The sequence below is a fragment of the Cynara cardunculus genome, assembly GCF_001531365.2.
Source record: "Cynara cardunculus var. scolymus isolate 2C chromosome LG 1, CcrdV1, whole genome shotgun sequence".
Taxonomy (NCBI): domain Eukaryota; kingdom Viridiplantae; phylum Streptophyta; class Magnoliopsida; order Asterales; family Asteraceae; genus Cynara; species Cynara cardunculus.
This window is the reverse complement of record NC_037528.1, coordinates 19,584,881-19,606,568: the sequence shown is the minus strand read 5'-3', so window position 1 is coordinate 19,606,568 and position 21,688 is coordinate 19,584,881. Positions and strand designations below refer to the sequence as shown.

Sequence of the window (21,688 nt, the reverse complement as noted above, 5' to 3'; positions counted from 1 at the left end):
ATTTTGAATTAAAATTTTAATGAAATGACTTTTTAATTTTGATAATCTCTTATTGGTTTAAGCTCGACTTCAAAGGTCAAAAGTATCATGAGGTCTCATGTTTAAATCCAAGGAGGAATAAAAATCTCTTTGTGGCCACGGAGGTTCAAATGCGGTGACTCTGAGTTATTTGCAAAGCAGGTGGTCACTATGTGATCAGTTGGCTCGCATAGCGGATTGGATATCCAGGTTAATAAAAAAAAATTAGATTGTTTATATAGTGAGATTGAGAAGAAAAAAACAAAATAAGATAAATGTTGTATTGAAAAGAAACGAAATTTGGTCAAGATATGTTTGGAAACCGGGGACTGACCGGTGGGTCTTTTACGCCCCACTCACCCCTTGGTGCGTAAGGGTCAGCCCGAAGTAACCTCCAGACCGTGATGTCTCATCAACCATCAAACCCTAATCCTTTAAGAAAAAAAAACATATGCACCAAACAACGTATGATACTAAATAGGGGCTATTTTTGAAAATATAATATTTTATAGGATATTTGTATAATTTAAATTTTTTAGGGGTTAATTTAGTTAAACAACCCTCGCATTTTCTGTCATTGAGAATCTGCGGGAGATCCCCGCTTCTTTCGACGGTTTTCCCTGCCCACGTTCTAATTTGAAACTTGAAAAGTATCAAGGCCAGTTTCAGTTTAGTCCCTAAACTTTGAATATTTATACATCAGCCCCTGAATTTCATGTTTCAATATTTTACACATTCAGCCCTTGTACTTTACTTGGCTCATTTGCTGCGTTATATACATACAACCATCTTTCATAAAATGGAAAACTTTTGAGAGCTTCTTTTGAAGTAAATAAAGTTGATAAATTATGAAAGAATTATAAATTGCACCATAAAAAAGTTAAGATTCTCGAGAATTGTTGTATGAACTTTGAAATGTGTCAATCGATTTTGTTGTAACGAGAGAGGCATGAAGTCCTCCAGTTACGTAACAGGTTCTTCAGCATCCATGAAGAGCCTTCATTTCTATCAAAAATAGTTGCATTCTGAGGATTCATTCGGCTTCTCCATCATCATCACCACCACCATCACCACCACCACCACCACCACCACCACCACCACCATCATCATCCTCCTCCTCAACATTTGTTACTATTTGATCCTCAAAAAAATCTTGTGCATTATTTTCATCTGGATCGTCTATATATGCTTGAGAGCTCACTACCTCTCCTATCAAATTCTTGTGTTTCAAGTTGCCTGTCAAAATATCATTTAAAGAATAAGATGGATTAATGGCGTAAATGGCAAAATGAAAACTATTGAATTATGTCTCAAGTAGTTGCTAAATAATGTGAGGTGTGGCAGTGGGGTCGAGTCTCAACCCTTGGGAGCCACTACGTTTTTCAAGGCATGACTGATGGTCGTAAATATGTATATCATATATATATATATATATATATATATATATATATATATAGGGTTGGGTTCCAGTGAGTAGAAGAGTTAAAGATGAGAAGCGTAATAAAGGACCTCCACCCTTGAATGAGATGCACCCGATCAATCTCCGTATCAAGCACGATTTATGAGTGGATTTGATATTAAAGATGATCCAGACCCTTCTTACGGTTCTCATCTTAGCTCTCCTTCTCACACGATTCTTCGCCTATATATATATATATATATATATATATATATATATTTACTTATACACATGTTTTCTACTATTACTCTGATATGAGATCATATAAGGTATATACTAAAAAGTAAAACACGGAAAAGGTTAAAAAACTAAAAGAAAAAAAAATCAAATAACACTTACAAAAAACCTCGCATTGGACCATGCCATGCATAAGGGTAACTCAACGTCAGAGATAAGCTTGTGCCACAACATACCACAACACACCACAACGGCCACCATGGCACGCCTTTTCATGAATTCTTTTTACACAAAGCATAAAAGGTGGTCACCACTGCATACTTTTGAGGAAAAATATTCAATGACATACTTAGATTCAAATAAGTATATCAATTACATTATTTTCGTGTAATTGTTGTCCAAAATTAAGAATAAGAAATTCAAAATTGGCGAGCTTAATTAGTCAATAAAACGGAAAAGAGGTCGTTGCTTGTGAAGCGATAAACCATCAACTATTCAGCCCTTAAATTTGTAATACCTCATATCAGTTGAATTACAAGGATGTTATTAATATAATTATCAAGATTTACATATGCAAGTGATAATTTTTTAGTTCAGATGTACAAGCGAAGAAATCATGTAAGTTAAGTGATGACTTTATATATTTAGCCTTCTTTATACTATATTTAGCCTAACAAACTACAACATCTACAACATAATGAGTTTACTACAAACACCATAACCAAAAGGGTTTTCGAGGACATAAATGAACAGGTGAAAATCTAACTGAAGCAGGAAGTAGGAAATATACCAACTTAAAATCTCAAGAACAATTCAAATGGGTGATCAAAGTATGCTTCAAGTAGTTAAGCAGGACCAAAGGGTTATTGGCCCATCTGTACATGGGTTACCGGTACAGCGTGTCCTCCCAGGAGGTCTAAGGGTTCAAACTCATCAAAGGTGAGAAGTGCGTGAATATTTTCCGTATATATATGTGTGTAGGATTAGGTTCATATGAGAACCACAACAAAATTGAGAACCGGAGAACTTGTATATTCATTGATGCATGCATACTATCAAAATATGTATTCTGTCAATAATTATTCATCAATACATATCTATTATGTATGCAAGTATACCTAAAATTCATTAGTGTATAATGCATCAATAAATGTACACGTTCTCCAGTTTTCAATATTTTTGTGGTTCTCACATAACCGCTCCTATATATGTGTGTATATATATTATATACTTCAAACGAAAAAAAGAGAAGAATTAAAGCAGGAGCTACATTACATACCCATCCAGAAGGTGCATCCATTTGATGAAGAGTGAAGAAGGGCCTTAACACGAAACAAGAAGCGTTCCAAAGATCTCTTGGTAGCAGGAATTTTACTGGTGATACTGGTTTGTTTCGAGCCCTTCCGATATACAAAAAAAGAAGATTGAATAGACGTCAATGAATGGTTAAGGGGTGAATAATTTAATGATAACAATTTGAACCTGCAAATGTACCTTTGCTTCTGAACATAAGGTTTGTATCGTTCTTGTTCCTTTCTGAAAGTCTTTAAACTGAAAAGGCCATAAAGCATTTATTTTTTTAGTTTGGTTCAAACCACCTGGTATAGTTTCCAAGAATGATAACTGCATTATGATTTCTAATCCACTTGGTCCCAAACCATTATAAACTACAAGCACGAAAAATGCCTTACCAGTTGAATGATAAGCGGCTTGTGTCCCTGAAAGTGCTTTTCTAGGAACTCAAAAACTGCAGAAAACTCAAATTTCAGTAACCATCAGTCACAAAACATCACATGATTTACCACATACCTTTTAGGAAGGAATCAACAAACTTCCCACCATACTTGACAGCCATTGTGCGAACAGTAACCTACATTATAGTTTTATATCAAGAATTTAAGATTACATAACCTGAAGCAGTGAAAGAGCGGTGTGTTTGGTATGTGGGATGGTACATGGCAGGACAGAACAAAAACTTGTTGTCTCATGTTTAGGGCGACAATTAGACTGGGATTAAACTGAGTGGGACAAAAATACATTTTTTTCGGTCCCACCAAAATAGATGGAACAAAAACAAGGAGATGAGACAAGTTTGGTGATTACTAAACTGTTCGTCTCAAATTAAACCCCTAAAACCTTCCACGATTCTTTCACCAGCCTAATTCACTCTCGCGAGTCCAATCCTGCCAGTCCCGTCCGTGTACCAAATGCAACCTAAAATTAGTCCTGCTTAGTAGGTACCTTGCCATGGATCCTGCAAAGATTTATCAAAGATACAACCACATTTACAGATCGATGGAGCTTCTCCATAAGTAGCTGCACCTCTTCTGGCTGAGAACTGACTTTTGATTTATTTATTTGACCAGCTTCTTTAACCTAATGTAAGATGTTACATTGTTAACCCTCATAGCTTCATGTATGATTGTTGGAAATAGTAAAAAAAACATGCCTTACCAACATGCGAAGTATAGTGAGGTTCTGCTCATGCTGCAAATCAAATAATCTTTTATTAGCAACTTCTATGAGAAGCATTAAAACATCACTCTTAAAGGACAAGAGAAAATGCCTACCAACTCCCTATACCACACAGCAAAAGTTGAGGAACAAAGAGTAGTAAAACCATGGCTATATTCCTCCACTGTTGTTCTGCTGGAAGAGGATACCTGACACCACAAACAAAGCACAAAAGAACTGCTTTAAGAAACATTAAATTGGAGGGCTAATTTGTTATTTGCGTGAATCATTAAACTCTTGCTGGATAGTTTAGAATTTGCATTTCAAGAGCAAGTATTCAAGCTACAGTATCATTCTATAAATGGTGAAAACCATATGTGCTAACTAATCATAATGTTCGGAAAATGGTATACTCTGATAGTATTATCTATATCTTCTTTTTGATATCGTCTGTAAGTGCTTCTGGCCCAAAGTTAAATATTAAGTTGGACAATGTACAGATGTTTATAAATAGGTTGACTATGCAGTATAAACCAAATCAAACAAAACAAGCCCTATATATCCCACCTGAGGGCGGGTCTGCGGGATGTACCAAAACCTGACCTCCACGGTTCCACCCCAAGAAACAGAGCGGTTGACTAGCACTAAATGTCCTAAAAAATTCAGTAGGATTTTTGGCCTTGTAACAGTTTTTGGTTTAAGTAAGTAAAAACAAGAGGACAAGAGAGAAAAATATTGTAAGACCGTCTATGATTTTTTCAAGGTAGGTGATTCGGTAACGACATAAGAACTTGGGCATAGAGAACCTGTGGCACCCAGAAAAATTAACACATGTTTAGTTATTGGTGGATGACAGAATTTCGAAACCACTTAATACCAACTGGACGGGACACCTATGTTACTGCTGTTCAACTAGGTTCTCATCAGCACTGAAAGGGGACAGTCTCACAGACATAAAATAAAGATAATGAAGTTCATCTCCCTTACACCAACTCACTTATTGTATAAACATGTAGAAAACTTGTATAATACTCACTGTAGGCAAAATAGAGCATGCAAGTTCCTCCAGTGATTGAGAAGTGGACTCGCAATTTTCCAAGTAAATGTGGACGATCTTCTGAACCATTTCCCCCTGCAAGATACAGGAGAAGCGGAAGCATTGAAAGTACAATTAATAATAGAAAATTAAAAACAATAAGATGGAAAGAATCATAGCCTCAATTAAAGGACTTTCATAAGATCGAGGGACAACATAGAAATTTACTTTTCCTTTCCAACCATTTTCAATGTCATTATGCCAGTTGTGACTCAATAGTTTCTGAGCAGAAGAGCTGAGTTTGCTGCGCAAAGTGGCAAGGAGTTCCTGAATGGTGGTCAGTGTATGTTTACCAGTTCCCTCCAGAGGTTTGTCAAGGATTTTTTGGAGAGAGATAACTACGGACTCCATTGCCAGTACCACTTCTGAAGCAAGCATAAATGAGAAGCAGAGTGCTGCAAAATGATATCGCAAGGTAATAAGAACCCTACTATAAGCTACCAACAGGAGAAGAAATGAGAAGAAACCATACCCGCATCCAGAACCCCTTCTAGGAAAGCATAAACACCACCATATAAGCAATCTATGCCTCCTGTTGATGATAAAGACTTTGTGCCTACAGTATCAGGGACTTTTTTGGGCTGGAAAGACTTGAGCAGATCCAAGAGAACTGATTGTTTTATCAGTATAAAATCTGGACAGGTCAACATCTGTGCTGGATCCAAAAGGGAAAGAACAGAAAAGGATGATAACATGAAGAAAGACGGCAAATCATGAAAATGCCATAGCTTCAAAACCCAGTGGAAGGTTGTAATAGCATATAGGAGTCTGAGGAGAGGAGGGCAGTAGGTACCTTGCTGAAGCAATAAAGTGTCTCTTTGACAACTAAACTCGAAACACAGGGTACAGAAACTACCATTTTAGGTATTTCTGGATTACCAGCCATGGAAGATTGATCCTTCCAGTGTGCTTGACAAGTTTCAGAACCTAAAAGTACTTCTTTGTAAGATAAAAGAATACTTCAAATCCCTACTGAACGTCAGTCAATTCTTTAATGTTAGAATCTTACCATGTTCAAGTAATGATATAGCAGAATCCAGGTGTCTCCTCAGAGTCGGAAACAATGTGTGAATCTTGTTTACAAATTCAACTGTTGTTATTCCATTTACACCAGGAGGAGTGCTCAACGATCTGGATGACGTTGGTTTGGGACTAAAATCTTCTAGCTTGCTATGAAGATCGCGGAGAAGGTAAAGATACACAGGTAACTAGAATAAGAAATTCACATGAAAAACAATTATGTGGCAATACGATCAATGCCAGAAAAGTGAGGATATAGCATGCAGATGTGCAATCTAAAAAGGCATACCTCACACGTGCGGTCAGCACAACAAGAATGAAGATCCTGCATTTAAAAAACATCAAGCAGGTATATTTGACAGTTTGAGATCCTGCTCAAGAAAGCTATCCAAAAATATAAACCATCACTAATTTCCAAACCATTCAATCAAACAGGTATATCAGTGGATGCATATCATGCACATAATCTCCAAGGTACATTGGAACCTGAGACTAGATAAGAAGGAAAAAAATCTGCATGCTCTCAAGAAGGAAAGAAAAGAAAAGAAAGTGTCTAGCTTTAGTTCTTTTTTCATGTGCATATATGAATATAGATTTCTATATGTACATATCTACGGACACACGTGAATATGTATGTGTGTGTGTATACAAATGCACAAGTATTATCTACATATATGTATGCGTGTATAGACATATGCATGTATACATGGACATGAATATACAAACCTATATACATGTATAAGTGCACATACATATATAAATGTATACACACACATACACATATGGACATGTGAACAAGTGTGTATATTCTCTAGGCTGACTCACAGAAACCTTGAATGATGTATTTAGTCATATAGCTAGCCACAGACACCAGAATCATAGTTACACAAAATCCCAGACCTCATGCTCAATGATTAAACAAATAGAACACATACTAAGATCACTGAATAGAGATAGATAATTGACCTCTGAATATGACAAAATGGAGAAACAGCTAACAGAAAGAGGTCTAAATTTGTATCTTTGAGCTTCAAGAAGCTTAACAGCTTCAGAAATCTCAATATCAGTATCTACTGATTCATTGGAGTTGCTTGTAGAACAAACCACTGCCTCAGTTGGGCTGTTTTTAGATGGCATGCCAGTAGAATTTTCATTGACATCTTTGCTTTGTATTGCACCCGCTTTCTTCCACGTCTCGAAAATTGTAAGCTGAGTGGTGCTATTTCCTTGGGTGTCAGAAGTTTTCAATGCCTTTGAGGATTTTTTATCCTTTCTCTTGCGGCTTTGGGAAGAACCTTGCTTCATTCTATTTTGTTCCATGTTCCCTCCAATACGAGTAGGCTGGCCTGGAAAGGAAGCTGAGGAGAGCTCAGCATGAAGGTAGAGCTCAGGTAACACTAGAGGACACTCTTTGAGAAAATTATTCAACAAGCTCTCTAGAAATCTGCATGATAAGAGAATATTTGTCAACTCTTTACAACAATAAGAGGATCACTCCGAAACAGGCTGTTTTCCTTGTTCAACTGAAATTGAATATAATGTGCAGGATTAATAAGTTAAATGTCAGGCATTTGTCGTTAATATTCACAGCCCAAATCAAACAGATAAACTACATACTTTCATTATCACTCAAATTTTCAAATTCCATAAAGTGCACTACTTAATCTAAACAAACACCAGAGCATTTAAAAGATGGTAACAAATAGCATGAGCACAGGTAAATGCTGCACATATTCAAAAATATTGGTCAGCATGTCCACGCAAAAGAAATTTCACAAATTCAATGAGATACAAGAAAAAGTCAGTTACAAAAAAGGTTCAACTTGCAGCAACTTTCAAGCTATTTTATTAGCCATTTCCCGTCTTAGGTCCAGAGAAAAAATATATACAAAGAAGAGCTTTCAACTACAAATAGAGAAGAATCTATACATAAATGGTGGAAGTGGTCTTGTTACATATGTTTGCAACATAATTGTTACGGCACCCCAACAAGTCACTGTGGTAGTGAACAGCCGGATGCCAGGCAAAGATGATGACCATCATGTCATCCATATGAAGGCAAGCCATTCACAGCATGCATTTCCGTGTGCATTTGACTTATTTAAAAGATACCTCAAACATATATGATCATATATGTTGAAAAATTATTTAGTTTCAGAAGATGTGGGATTGATTGCAATGGTGCGGATATTGGTCCACAAGTTCTTTGCTATTATTGATGGGCGCTTTAGACAAGTAATACTAGTTAAAACACTCATGAAAGGCTATCAAATATTTCATATATTATTGGACAAAATGAATAAAAGAGTGAAAAGGTGTAAACTGAACGCTGCAAATAAGAAAATTTCAAATAACTTATGAACATTTTCTGTTTGCATGTAACATTGCACTTCAACTTACACAAGGTTTCTCAAGCGTTTTAAGATCTTGGCAACTGTATCTTCCTTTGTAGCTTGGCTTACGCAGTCAAAACTTCCAGCAAGTTGTCTACCAAAGGCATTAAGCTATTTGAGATAAAAAAAAATGTCATATAAGCAAATATAATATAACCCATTGCCTGCATTTCATTATATTTATATTTTAGAATTGACAGTCACACTTGGTTTGTCATGTGAACAAAGAATTTTCTTGTTTTTTAAAATTGTTAGTGCATAATAAAACATATTGCAAGAACACTCAACAAAAACCTTCTGTAACAATCAACTACATTTTTAAAATAAACATCAGTAATTTATGATCCCACTGGACTTTTGAATACCATTATATCTCATGAATTAACACAATATTGTGATTTTTACTCCCACTATTATTTAGCATTCATATCCATTCTTCATATTTGTTACGAAATCCTTGAACCCTTTCTCCCTTTCAGACCCTTTTTCTGAAGTAAACCCCAACAAATCTATTATCCTCGAGGGCCTGCATAAAAGGGAGCACTTCAGAAGTTCTATGAGTAACTTGACTGCAACAAATGGCATTTGATGTTTCTAAGATTGGTGAAGGGTGAAAGCAACAACATAAATCCTGTGTTGTCACTTTTGAGAGGTTTAGGTTTGCAACTTAAAGTAATTTTAGAGTGAGAGATGGTCATTCATTGCCCTGGTAGAGCATGGTGTTGGTGGAAGTGGCTATTGCATGTGTATCAAGTGACCATGTTAAAAAATTCAGTAATAAACAATCGCAGGCAATTCCTCAGCAATCACAAAGTGAACCAGTAGTGGCAGGTTGCCCATACTTTCCTTTTTCCTCCATTCACTGATACTTCTTCACAAGGATATACATAACCATGAAACCAAAGGACGTTTTCTTGTGAGATCAAACAGACACACTAATGACCTTAACGCTTCCCGTCTTTCTTTAAAGTGTTTGTCTCAGTGAATCTTACAATCCCTTTCCCAAATAAAATTCAATTAAGTTTGCCATCATGTCAAAACTAATAACAAAGTATGATGATCGATTTTTGAAATAATTTGTTCGGTCAATGACATCAAACATCAAAACTTACTAGCTCTCTGATCCAATTAATTGCATAATAGAGAGAGAGGCACACAACATGTTTCTGCTTTCCATTGAGTGACTGCCAAGATGCCAAGAAGAGCTACAAAAACAATAGCAAGAAAGTATTAGTAAATCGTCGGTGTGGCATGTTTGATGAAATAAGAGCAAAAGGCAAATGTATCAGCTTGCTTCATTATAGAACAAAGTGAGTTAATTTCATCATCAGCAATTGATGTTCTATGAAGTTCATTAAAAATGTTAACCATAAAAACATGATTCAAATATGTTACACACTCTTGCAAATGGTGGAGACAAGTTGTGCATAACCTTACACTTATAAAATATCTAGAATTGAGTACCCAACAAAAAAATCTTGAATATATGACCAGATTTTTCAACTTCAAGACAAAAAAATGTACATGTCGGATTAACATCTAGAGAAGATATTCAAATCTACAATCAACCCTCTAATAGAGTTAGCTTGATCAAATGTACTATGATATTTTGTTTTAGTTGCAAGTGTTTGTGGTGTTCAACCATAGATATTTGTGAGATATTATGTATTAGTTCGAGCTAAAATAGATTATATTCAATAAGCATAACTGTTCTTACACTCATTTTCATAGTTAAATTCAAATTTCCATGCAACGGATAATTTTCTTAACATACGAAAGACAAGTGTCGCAAGATTGTTATGGAAAAAGAAGTTGTAGTAAATAATGAAACTAATATTAAAAACATAAATTAATAGTACATGTAATCTATAAATCTCATACGGATATGTATAGGTAGCGTTCCAAACTTCTAATACTAGTTTAAATTGGGGGGGGGGGGGGGGGGGGGGACGAAGCAGCAATGGCAGCTAGTAGAACTATAACTCAGGTCACCTCCATGGCTAAGCATGTTCAACATTGGCAAAATTGTGTTTGCTTGAGCAAAGGAAGTCATTGGTAAGATTTTCTTGTTCAAAAGTTATAGTTATACAACTTCATTTTCACTTTGGCATAATGATCATTTCCATGTTCATTTCATGGTGATGCTATATGGTTGTTTTGAATAATTTAGTCAAATAATACCTTCAGTAACAATAATGAGGAAGTCACTAACCCATCTTTGATGAACAGATGGTGTGGAAGCTATTTATCTAGTTAAACTCAAGACTGAACTTCAGGTTAATAATGATAAAATTACGCTATATATAGTACTGAGATTAACATGGTTCTTGGTGTTTTCATAGCTTTTTTGGTTTCTAGATGCGACATTCCCTACAAGCAACATTCTCCGCTAAAGTGTCTCTAAAAAGTGCAAGATAGAAAATATGTTTATAGAACGGAATGCTGAAATTCGAAGGTAGGTACTGCCATAAAACACTTAGGTTAGAAATATTGCCATGGAATAAGTGATAACAATTTACTCGGAGATTATTTTCACAAGTGAACTTGATTATCTATGATAGATTTTGGTGGATATGCCTTTGTCTAGCTTCCCCTCTTGCCATATGCCATTTTATGACCACTCTCTAATAGAAGATGCAATAGGCAACAACAGCAACAGCTTTGTAAATTCTCCAACTTGAAAACCAAGTTGGGCACATAAACTTACTATAGAGAATCTTAGAAGAAAAATAAACCCCTCTCCAAACAGGGTTCCCAAGGGTCAGCTCTATGCAAGTATATCATGAATTCCACCTACAGGGGTCAAAAAAGGAAAAAGGTAGCTAAAATGGTAATTGGACATCAATTTCCAGAAATAACAGATTTCACACAAGTCTTAACTCCTAATATAATTATATAACTAAAGCAGGTTGACTTGTATTAATGCGATATTTCCATGCTACTTTACATTGAATTGCTATTTGTTTATCATTTTTGAGTTTTCTTAAACTTCAAAGTATTTTTAACCATGCTCTCTCATATGAGCAAGTTAATTAAAATCAAATTACTTTAATAAACAACTCAAATTATAATGTACATTAATGCATGTTCTAAATTTTAAGGCACTAATATACTATAAAAAGTAGAAGTGAAAAATCGGAAAGATCCTAGAAATTAACCTTAGAAGATGGAAGATGTATAGGACAACCAAGAAGTGCGTCAATTCCTCCAAGAGATCCCTGATTTCCCAACCTCTCCATCTGGATAGAGAATTAGATATCAAACAGAAAACTGAAATCATCATGCAGAAATGAGGTTAACAAAGAGTTGTATTTTTTTTTAAATGCGCCTACCACAGAAAGCAAACGGAAGTTAGCAGGAAGAGTTTGTAGTGATGTTGACCTGCACAGTAAGAATCTTGTGATCCATAGAAAACAGATGCATAAGGATAAAAAAATCCTATAAAAAAGAATAGATTTAAAGAACATGGATGGCTTTGGTCAAAAGAAAGTTCCATTGTAGTGGTCAAGGCAATTTTGTTAAGAAACAAGAACTACAATTGCAATCCCACAACTGCTTAGTTGGGAGATTAATCCAATAATCCCACAATGAGCTGTGAATGGCATATACAAGGTTGCTGTCACAAACCAGTTGCAGTAGATTAATAACAAAACCGATCATAGAGCAATAAAGAGGTGAAATAATCAAGGATTCGGAGAATAGCATCCTTTGACAATTACCTATTTGAAGCCAATTACTTGCATCTGTATATTTTGTAAGATGCAGTAATACTTATATTTTACGAATGTCATATTTTTAGACATGTAACCATCTAATGTACTATGTATGGTGTATCCAGCAGACATCATTTTTACTTGACTCTTTAACATGATAGAGTCAAGGCTCTGATAACCAAACCCTAGCCTCTCTAAATCATCAGCCTTCTGTCGTCGATGTTGATGCCAATCGATAGTGCCAAAACCTCCTATACCTTACAACAGTAAAAAGCCTAGTAAGGAACGGTCTCTAGGGCTTCACCATAATCTGATTGCATCGCGCCTCACTCTACAACTCTAGATCCTGTTTTAGGTTATGCTACTCGTCTAACCTCATGACCAGTAATCCAACCTCCAGGCTCTTCTATTCTTGTTTAGAGTATCCCGTATCAGCGTCTGCTCAATTCACAGTATCTATTTTATCCTACACCATGCCCGATAATCAAGTCCAACTCAAGCATTGCTATTGGCTTCAATTATATGCAGAAACTGGCCATGAAAGTGTAAAGAAGGCCATCATTTGAGTGTTGACTAATTATCAACAGAATCCAGTGATTGAGAATTATTGCTGCATCCATATGAGGTTCTAAATGCAAGCGAGCCAGATGTATGTTTACCACCATAAACTGTTCCACCATCAAAAAGCTTCAAGGTCACTTCGATTATCAGGTCTCATAAACATTCAGCTCTCATGCCTACATTGTTTCACAGCTTTATTCACTTGCCTACCTGACTATCAGTATCAAGCATACCAACCTCTGCCAAGATGTCAAGCCATCAAGGACATACTTCCTAACAAATAGTATGACGCCCATCCACTACCTAGCTACCCTGTCATATTGATTGGATATTTGGATACCTTTTGTTTTCCTTGCACTTTTGGTGCTTTAAAAAAATTAGTTGACCCTACTGGCACACCAGTTTGGCAACCTTTTTTTTTGTTTTTCTACTTTGTTTTTCCTTCTTGCTCGTGACCAGGCTCCCAATTTAACTTCTTTGGTTGCTGCTAAAGAAGAAATTCACCAAACGCTTATTCACGTACCAAGTCACATTACCTTACCGGATGAATATGGCATGGACCAAGAATCTTACCCGGTAAGAGCAAGGCAAGGACACCTCAGTTAGCGCTTACCCGGTAAATTGTTGCATATGATGCCGTTTGTTGACTAAAATCTTACATGATAAGTGATAGTGTTGGATTTTACCGGTAAGCGCTTACCGGATAAGTGTTGGTAAACAGCCCCTAAGAGCTTCTCCAATGCAAGGTTTTTATTAGCAAAAAGTATAGTGGCTTGTAAGAACTACCATTGTGAAGAGGATCTTATAAGAAACTCATGCCCTCTAGGTGCTTGAACAAGAAACTTGGTTCTTACCATGAAGTTTGTGAGAAGTAACATTTTCCTTATTTTTTATTTTATTTTCTTGATTTTATAGTTATTAATATATATTAATATAATAATTATTAATGTTGAAAGAATCAACGGGACCACAAAAAGGAGGTTCTTATAAGAACTACCATTGTAGACTTTTTTAAGAGAGTTCTTAATTAGATGAGTTGGAGATGAGTTGGCAACAAAAAGTACAAAAAGGGGGTTCTTATAAGAACCTCCATTGGAGATGCTCTTAGGCAAACAAAGTTTTGTCAGTTGTTCCACACGTCACTGATGTCTTGTCAGAATATAAGAAGTGAATGATCCTGCTTGAGTACCAAAGATCAGATTTTTGTTTTTCTTATTCAATTATGTTGCAAAGTAAGGTTCTTTTAGGTTTCGGATTAGTAACCCTAGTTATATTTAAAGTTAGAATTACTTTCTAATCTTGTTTAGATTGCTTGTGATGGTGTAACCACCATAAAAGACAAAAGGATACAACTTCATTGCCTCCCTAGTTTCACACAGACACACACACACATATATATACACGTGTGTGTGTGTGCATACTATCAACCACACACAAGGCATAGATCTCTCTCTACAAGATGCATACATATAATGTATGCTCTCATTATATGTATAGGCATTCTCTCGAACACGACTAACGTGATCCTTGGAGGCTACTCCCTGGACGAATGTCCTGGCGTGGTTATAATTGTTCTCCATATTTCTTGAATGTTATTCAGTTCAAAAGTCTCGTTCAAAGATAAACATGTCTCAGATCCACAGACGGTGGATTTGGGAGCATCACCTAAGATCCAAAACTCTTAGGATTTTGCTAACCCTAATTGCTTCACATGGTGATTTTCATCTTTAGTTTTCAACTAATGACTCCTTTTACCAAATATTACCGAGTGAACTTAGAAGTTCATTCAGTCAGCTTTTAAGTTTCTAGAGACAAGCTTAATGGTTCCTACAGTGACGTGTAGAACAAGATTCAAAAGATGAAAAATAATATTACCTTGATGATGAGGAAGCCAGTGGCAATATGTTCATGCAAATTGGAGATATATCTCCATCCAAGTTCATCCATAGCTCCCCTGCATGACAGGAAAAATAATACGAATTAAAGTTGTTTACTAAAACCCATTCGTTTGGAGGCAATGAAGACGCATCCCTGTGACTCACCTTCTAGACCACAATACAAGTCAGAAGCGGATAAAGTCCCATTTTCTAGATCAGACAGGAACATGGATTCAAACTCTCCGACAAGTTGGCCAACCCTGCACACAAGAATAGTTGATATTTTATAATATCTTTTGGAGAAATTGTGTGTTCCATTAATTAGTCACAGTGTCTTATATATTGCTTACATAAGAATAAGCATGAACAAGATAAGACATTAAAACAAAGATAACTTATCTCTAACACTCCTCAAGTTGGAGCATATAAAATAAACATGTCCAATTTGCCATTACAGGGTTAATCTGAGAACTTCAAAGGAGTTTTATGTTAACATGTGACCAATTGATCGTGAAATCCATTTGGCTTGACAGACAAAGGTTAACGAGAAATGCTTGCCATCTTCTCAGGAACATAGTGGCAAACAATCTCAATATGTATTGTTCACTGATGGAACATAAGATTCTTGAAGATATGTCACCAAACAATCCAAGTATATGCCGCTCGAGAGCAGGGTCTAGGGGATGGGACGTACGCAGACCTGTCCCATACTTCAAAAGATAGAGCGGTTGTTTCCTGATTTGTATAGTTGCCTAATTATCACTGTATGACTTGAACGAACCAGCTGAATCTCACAGCTCATGTCACGTGTCAGCATCAAGTCCATTTTAGCTCACAAGCATTTCAAGCAATTGCTCGATATTCTGCTTAGCACTTGATAGTGAGACCACATCCTACTTCTTGCTTGCCCATAACTCCACTGAATCAACTGAATCGTGTGCCAATCATAAAATCCATTTTAGCTCGCTAGCATTTTGAACCATTGCTTGTTAATAAGCCCTAGCATTTGATAGTGAGACCACATCCTACTTCTTGGTTTTCCACAATATAAGGTTACCATCAAAAAACTAAATATGCGGTAGACCGTCTACTGTGACTCTAAGAGTGCATATCATTAATTTATCACCATATAACTCACCGTTCCATGATTGCTGGATGAAGAGTTTTTGAATCAAGAATGGCAGATAGTTCATCATAAAAGAGAATTAACGACACAGGCAACTGTTGGCATGAGTCCAGAGATGTTCTCAGCAGTTCTAGAGCTTCCTCATAGTTCAACTTCTACACAGAGATATCCCAAGGAGTGAACATAGAAAATCACAAATTAGTGATAAATTTAATGCCTTCTCTGATTATAATAAGCAACTGGACTTTTCCAGCTTGGGACTTAAGAATAAGCAGAATATGTACTTGTTAAGACTACTCTTACCTGTGACGAAGGTGAATTGGATGTATTATTTGTGTTTCCAAGATGGGACAATATTTTCAAGGTTCCAATTAGACCCATTTTCTTGTGCTTGAATTCTGGATTACTGACCTGCCAGTTCAAACAGTCATTTCTAACCTCTGCCAGATATCATCTATTAACATGGAATGTATAAGCTTCAGGAACAGGTTTACAAAAACAATGATCTGGGAGATATATAGGAAACTAACAATCAGTTTTTACCTGCTTCCTAACGATCATGAAGAGTTCATTTGCAATAGATGACCCAAAGGATTCAGTATCAGACCACACAGATCGTGATAGATAGCAGAAAACATCATATACCTGCAATACAAGAATCCAGGTGAAAATACATGTGAAGTTGCAAGAATCATACCGTCTGAAAACATATATGTAACCTTATGAAGGTTTTCAGTGCTAAATCCTTCCATGTAATCTAATATACCTACGTATTAGAATAAGTAACATGTCAGGTACACTTCGATAATGGAGCAAAAATGCAGAATCGAATAATACACAATAAAGAAGTGATAATATACCGGTTATGTAAGAACAAATTGGAATTAACTCTTGGGAGTACCTAGAGGCTAGCAAGACCATAGCCTCTAAGGCAGAACTGATTTCAAAAGGAATGCCAGAACCCACATGGGTGACTAGTGCCCCTAAGACCTGTAAGTGCCCACAAGTTATCAGTTCCTCAGACATTGCAGTCACTTTCTTTCCTTTTAGAAACAATAGCATATATCTGAAGGAAGTACTGTTACGGAAGCTTACTTCCTGTCTTGAGTAAGTATCAGGAAACCCCTCAAATAGATACGTATACATTTGAATGCCAAATTTGCTTGCCTTCTGTTCTTTGCAAGCCAATAAGTATTCTGACAATAGCAAAAATGAGCAAAAGTGATCCTAGATTTAAGGAACAAGATGCAAAAATGTCAGCTTGGGTGAGTTCCACAAATTACAAAAGTACTCATTTCATGCAGATGAAAGCAGTTGACACCATACCTTTACCAATTCCTTGTGACCAAAAATGCATTGCTCAAACAAAATATCCTGAATTGAGCCTTCAATGATTTTCTTCTTTAGTAGCTTTTCAACACTCTTTTGCATAGATTCACAGTTCTTATAAATGAGCATCAGCAACCAAATGTCAATCACCTTATGATCCCGGGGTTTATCAATGCATTGGAGTTCTTTAAGTATTTCCTGGCATAGTATCTGCGAGTGTTTATACACAGGACGCTGTTATTTGATTCAACCCAAAGTTATACAATTGCAAAGAAATTTTTTAGTGTCACGAGGAAGTGAACTGATAATTGAAAGTTGAAGTGTGCAAGAGTTTCAAGTACACTTTTAAAACGAAGACTAGACCCCAAAGCATCAAGAACTGAAGCCTCCACATTATTTACGACTGATTTTCCCTTTAATTTGTTGTGTTGAGCTGAACGAGTATCAAAGACTCCCACCATCTTGTACTGTTCTCGGAACTGTGAAATTATTCTCCGGGCATTTGTTGGTGTTGCAGAAAGCAGTAGAAATCTGAGTAGGTACGGCAACTTCTCCGCTTCGATCGTTCGAATACATGATAGTGCTATTGATATAACCTTCAAAATAATCAATTGCCACATTTATTAGCAATTAGTCTACAAGCTAGACCAATATACACACACACACGTATGTAAGCCAAATGACCTTATCTTGCAACAAATCATCCAAGTTAAGACTGGAGAAGCAATCAATTACAGCAACTGTGGCGGTTGAATCATCTTGCAACACCCTCTCAAGTGAATCAACCACAGTCTGATTGTTAGTGTCTCCAATAACCTCAGGCAATGATCCAATGATCTCTCTCTTCAGGTGAGGAGGGCAAATTGTCAACACTTGGAACACATTCTCAGTAAATGCCTCAGAATCCACTAAAAAGTCAAGCCACCGGAACTGGTTCAGTATCAATCTAGCTATGTCCTCATCCAGGCGCAACGTGGATGATGAAGAAGGTCCACAATTATCATTATCAAAATATTCTGGAAGCTTCTCAAGCAACATGTTCTGAATACTTAATTGGATCGAAGGAACCAGCAAGAGCACCCTGACTAAGCTCTCGCTTCGTCGTCGGTTACCAGAATTGTCGCAATGGGAAGGTAATAAAACCCTACAAGTGTAAATTTATACTTTCATTGCATTAGGGTTCAAATAGCTGTTGGCATGCTAAATTCAACGAGTCCATATTCATACTTACATAGTTGATTTCTAGCTAAAACCTACAATCGCATACTCAAGTTTTGCTTCTGATTAATGTTTATTATATATGATTTGATGCAGTGAAAATGATAGGAAACAGAATATAAATGACATGAACCACTTCCTTAAAGCATTTATAAAAAATAACCTGCGAAGATCATTTTGTTTGTCAATGTAAGAGGAGAAGCCTGCCAAGAATTGGGATCGGAGAGAGGAGTCAGATGAAAAGCGATTTTGGAGATGGTGCCGGAGCTTGTGTAAGTCAGCAGGCATACAAGGGGGTCCCGATGTGATGTTTAGTGTACACCCGGCATCTGCAAGGATTGAAGCCATTTTGTCAATTGGGTAACTTGGGTTTAGGGCTTGTGATACTGGTTGAGGTTGAGGTGTTGCAGAGTCGTTTTGAATATCCAGAGTGTTGTTGGGGACATTGGCGGTGGCGGTGGCGGTGGCGGTGGCGGTGGGTTTGAGGATTTTGGAGGGGTGGGAGAGTGGGGAAACGAAGGAATTGGAAGGTCGTTTGCTACGGGAAGGAATCTGGTTCTTAAGAAACACCATTTGTGCGTGGATGAATCGTTGAAGTTCAAACCTCTACGGCGGAGTAGGGGTGGAGAAGACGATTGAGGGGCCAATACATGATGGGGCAACAAAATGGCGCCAAAAGTTTGCGACTTTTTCACTATAATCCATGAAGTAAAAACCATTTGAACCCCCAAGCCAAAATTATTTTTATAAATTTACAAATATGTAACAAACTTGGATCATTCAAGTTTTAGAGAACCAATTTTTAATTTTTTGAGAGTTTTGATGACCCATTTAACAGGTAACAGATGGATTTTGCTTAACAGACACTACGACTTGATAACTACAGATATAACATAGTGGTGGTGACAGCGATGGTGATTGTGCCATGGGACATCGATGGCGGTGGTGGTGCCGAGATATCTATGGTGATGGTGGTGATGGTGGTGGTGGTGGTGGCGGTTGTAACGGTCGTAGTGACGATGGTGGTGGTGGAGGAGGAGGAGGGACCATGGTGACAATGGTAGTGGTGGCGGGCCTGTTCGGCCGGTTATCATTTTTATAATTAACTTTTGGAGTTTAAATTTACAAATAAAATTGAATTATTTTTATGCTTGTCAATTATCGTGTATTTATAACTCATGATTGTAACATTTTTAATAAATCTAAAAAGTAAAAACATAATTACCTCAATTAATTAATTCCTTATATTCTCATTTGGTCATTTCCTTTACTGATACTCCACATTTTTCGAAACAATTTTTTTTCCTAAATTATGTACATTGTTATGTATTTTGAATTATTTTACATCATTTGTAATTTTATATAAGTTTTGTTTCCTTAAAAACATATAAAAAAAAATAGGTTCATTAGCCCGTGGGCAAACTCAACCTGTTTATAGGGCAGGTATGATAAAGTTTTCACGCCCAAAAAAAGGGGTTTGAGTTTACTATATTAGATCCATTGGGCAAGAAAATAGGTTAAGCCCAACCGAAACCTGCAAATGATCAACTTTATTTGAGACCAACATTCAAGAATCAGTCTTGTGCTGATATAACCCAAAATGGGCACGAATTATAATACTTCTCCTCCAATAGAGTATAAATGGGCACAAATTGTCCTCGAGTGAAAACACAAGGTTAGATGTGACCCAATGTGTGCAGTCCACAAAGTAGTAGACATTGACTCTTATAGCATACGAGAATATATGAAACCCAATAAGATTACTTTTCAAAATAAACCACGAGAAGAGAGTAGAGGTTATACCAAAGGGTCTTTTCCCTAGTGGTATCGTAGCCCTTGGTCTTCTAAGAAGTCAAGGGTCCAAACCTCACCATAGGTGAGGAGGGTGTGTAAGTTTATTTGTTGCATTTGCCGTATTTAAATATTATATGCTTCAAAAAAAAAAGTAGAGGTTACAACATGTAGTCGATCTAATATATTACCACTATGCTAGGTCATATGTTTTTCTCGAGATTTAAAGTAGCAATTTTTTTTGGTTTAAAATTGTATGTGTTACCTCAACAATCAAATATCATACAATCCACTATTCTTGGCCCCTAAGCTTCCCTATTCGTTCTATCTACACTCAAATATTGTATAAAGTGGCGGATCCAATAAATTTATAGACTGGGATCCCGCAAAAATTAATCCATGTTGTAGTTTATTGTATATCCATTATACACAATTGGGGTGTTTGAGATTGCTTATAAAAACAACTTATTGACTTATTCCAGTGTGGTCCGATGATAAGCACTTTTGAGTGTTTGGATAAACAACTTATACCAGTATCAAACCAGTAATAAGAAGTTTTTGAAGAAGTTAAACCCTTCTAACTTATAATAAGTTGATAAGTGTTTTTGTAGAAAATGATAAGTTGTTCCAAATAAGCAAATCCCAAACACCCCCTAAATGTGCAAGTGGAATGATCTAATTTGTGCTTACGTTTTCTCGAAAACGATGTTGATGAAGAACTTGTAAGTAGCTATAAACTATTTAGTGTTACGATTAAAATAACTGATTTTAAAAATTCATCTTGTTGTTCGGTAAATTTATAATGTATTTGTTTTATCGTTTTGATACTAAAACCTTAACTCTTTTAACATACATGGTTTGGTTTGAAGAACGAATGAAAAAGGCGAGTGATTGAATAAAAATACCGTAGAAAATAAATAGCATAAATTAATGGATGAAATAATTTGTTGCCAACTGTATAGAAAGCGGTCATTCCATTCGACTTGCCCAACTTAACCTACAAACAATCAAATTAAACGTAACTCGCTAATTAGCAGGTTTGAAACTGAGTTATGTCTAACTCAATCCAACACAACTTGCTAACTCGCTGCTAATATATAATTTTGATTAAAGAATATCTATTTTTATTTATCTTGTATGAGCCTCATTCTCGTTTTTTGGTAAATTTTTTGCATAATTCTCATTCTACATTTACATGTTATTGCTCTATGTCATAAATTTAATAGCAACATGTAGCACCCGGATTTTTGAGTAAATGTAATTTATAGTTTCTATAAATATTTTAACCTTAGATTAGCTTTGATGAAGTATTTTGAATCTTGGTTCGGTACAGTATCGCTTTAGGTAGGAGTGAGCATAGGCGGGTACCCGCCCTTTTTGACAGGAACCGGCGGTTCTTGAGATATTGGAACCGGAACCGGTTAGAGCGGTTCTTAAATTTTTGGAACCGGAACCG

The 21,688-nt window shown here is 36.3% G+C and overlaps 1 protein-coding gene across 1 annotated transcript; it reads right to left on the bottom strand.

The window, feature by feature from the left end:
• Positions 1-430: 430 nt before the first annotated feature.
• On the bottom strand, positions 431-19,014 carry LOC112521967 (Fanconi anemia group D2 protein homolog). The gene is made up of 32 exons (XM_025131031.1): positions 18,605-19,014; positions 17,908-18,367; positions 17,565-17,819; positions 17,221-17,433; positions 16,990-17,121; positions 16,755-16,884; positions 16,614-16,660; positions 16,438-16,539; positions 16,198-16,305; positions 15,907-16,049; positions 14,934-15,028; positions 14,767-14,845; positions 11,950-11,998; positions 11,776-11,856; positions 9,730-9,822; positions 8,625-8,728; positions 7,191-7,668; positions 6,514-6,549; positions 6,214-6,412; positions 5,998-6,131; positions 5,677-5,854; positions 5,373-5,599; positions 5,145-5,240; positions 4,225-4,317; positions 4,109-4,141; positions 3,896-4,030; positions 3,464-3,524; positions 3,346-3,401; positions 3,149-3,205; positions 2,934-3,054; positions 1,108-1,254; positions 431-450 (listed from the first exon to the last, which is right to left on the bottom strand). The coding sequence occupies exons 1-32, from the start codon at positions 19,012-19,014 to the stop codon at positions 431-433; spliced, it is 4,572 nt and encodes a 1,523-aa protein (XP_024986799.1).
• Positions 19,015-21,688: the final 2,674 nt, after the last annotated feature.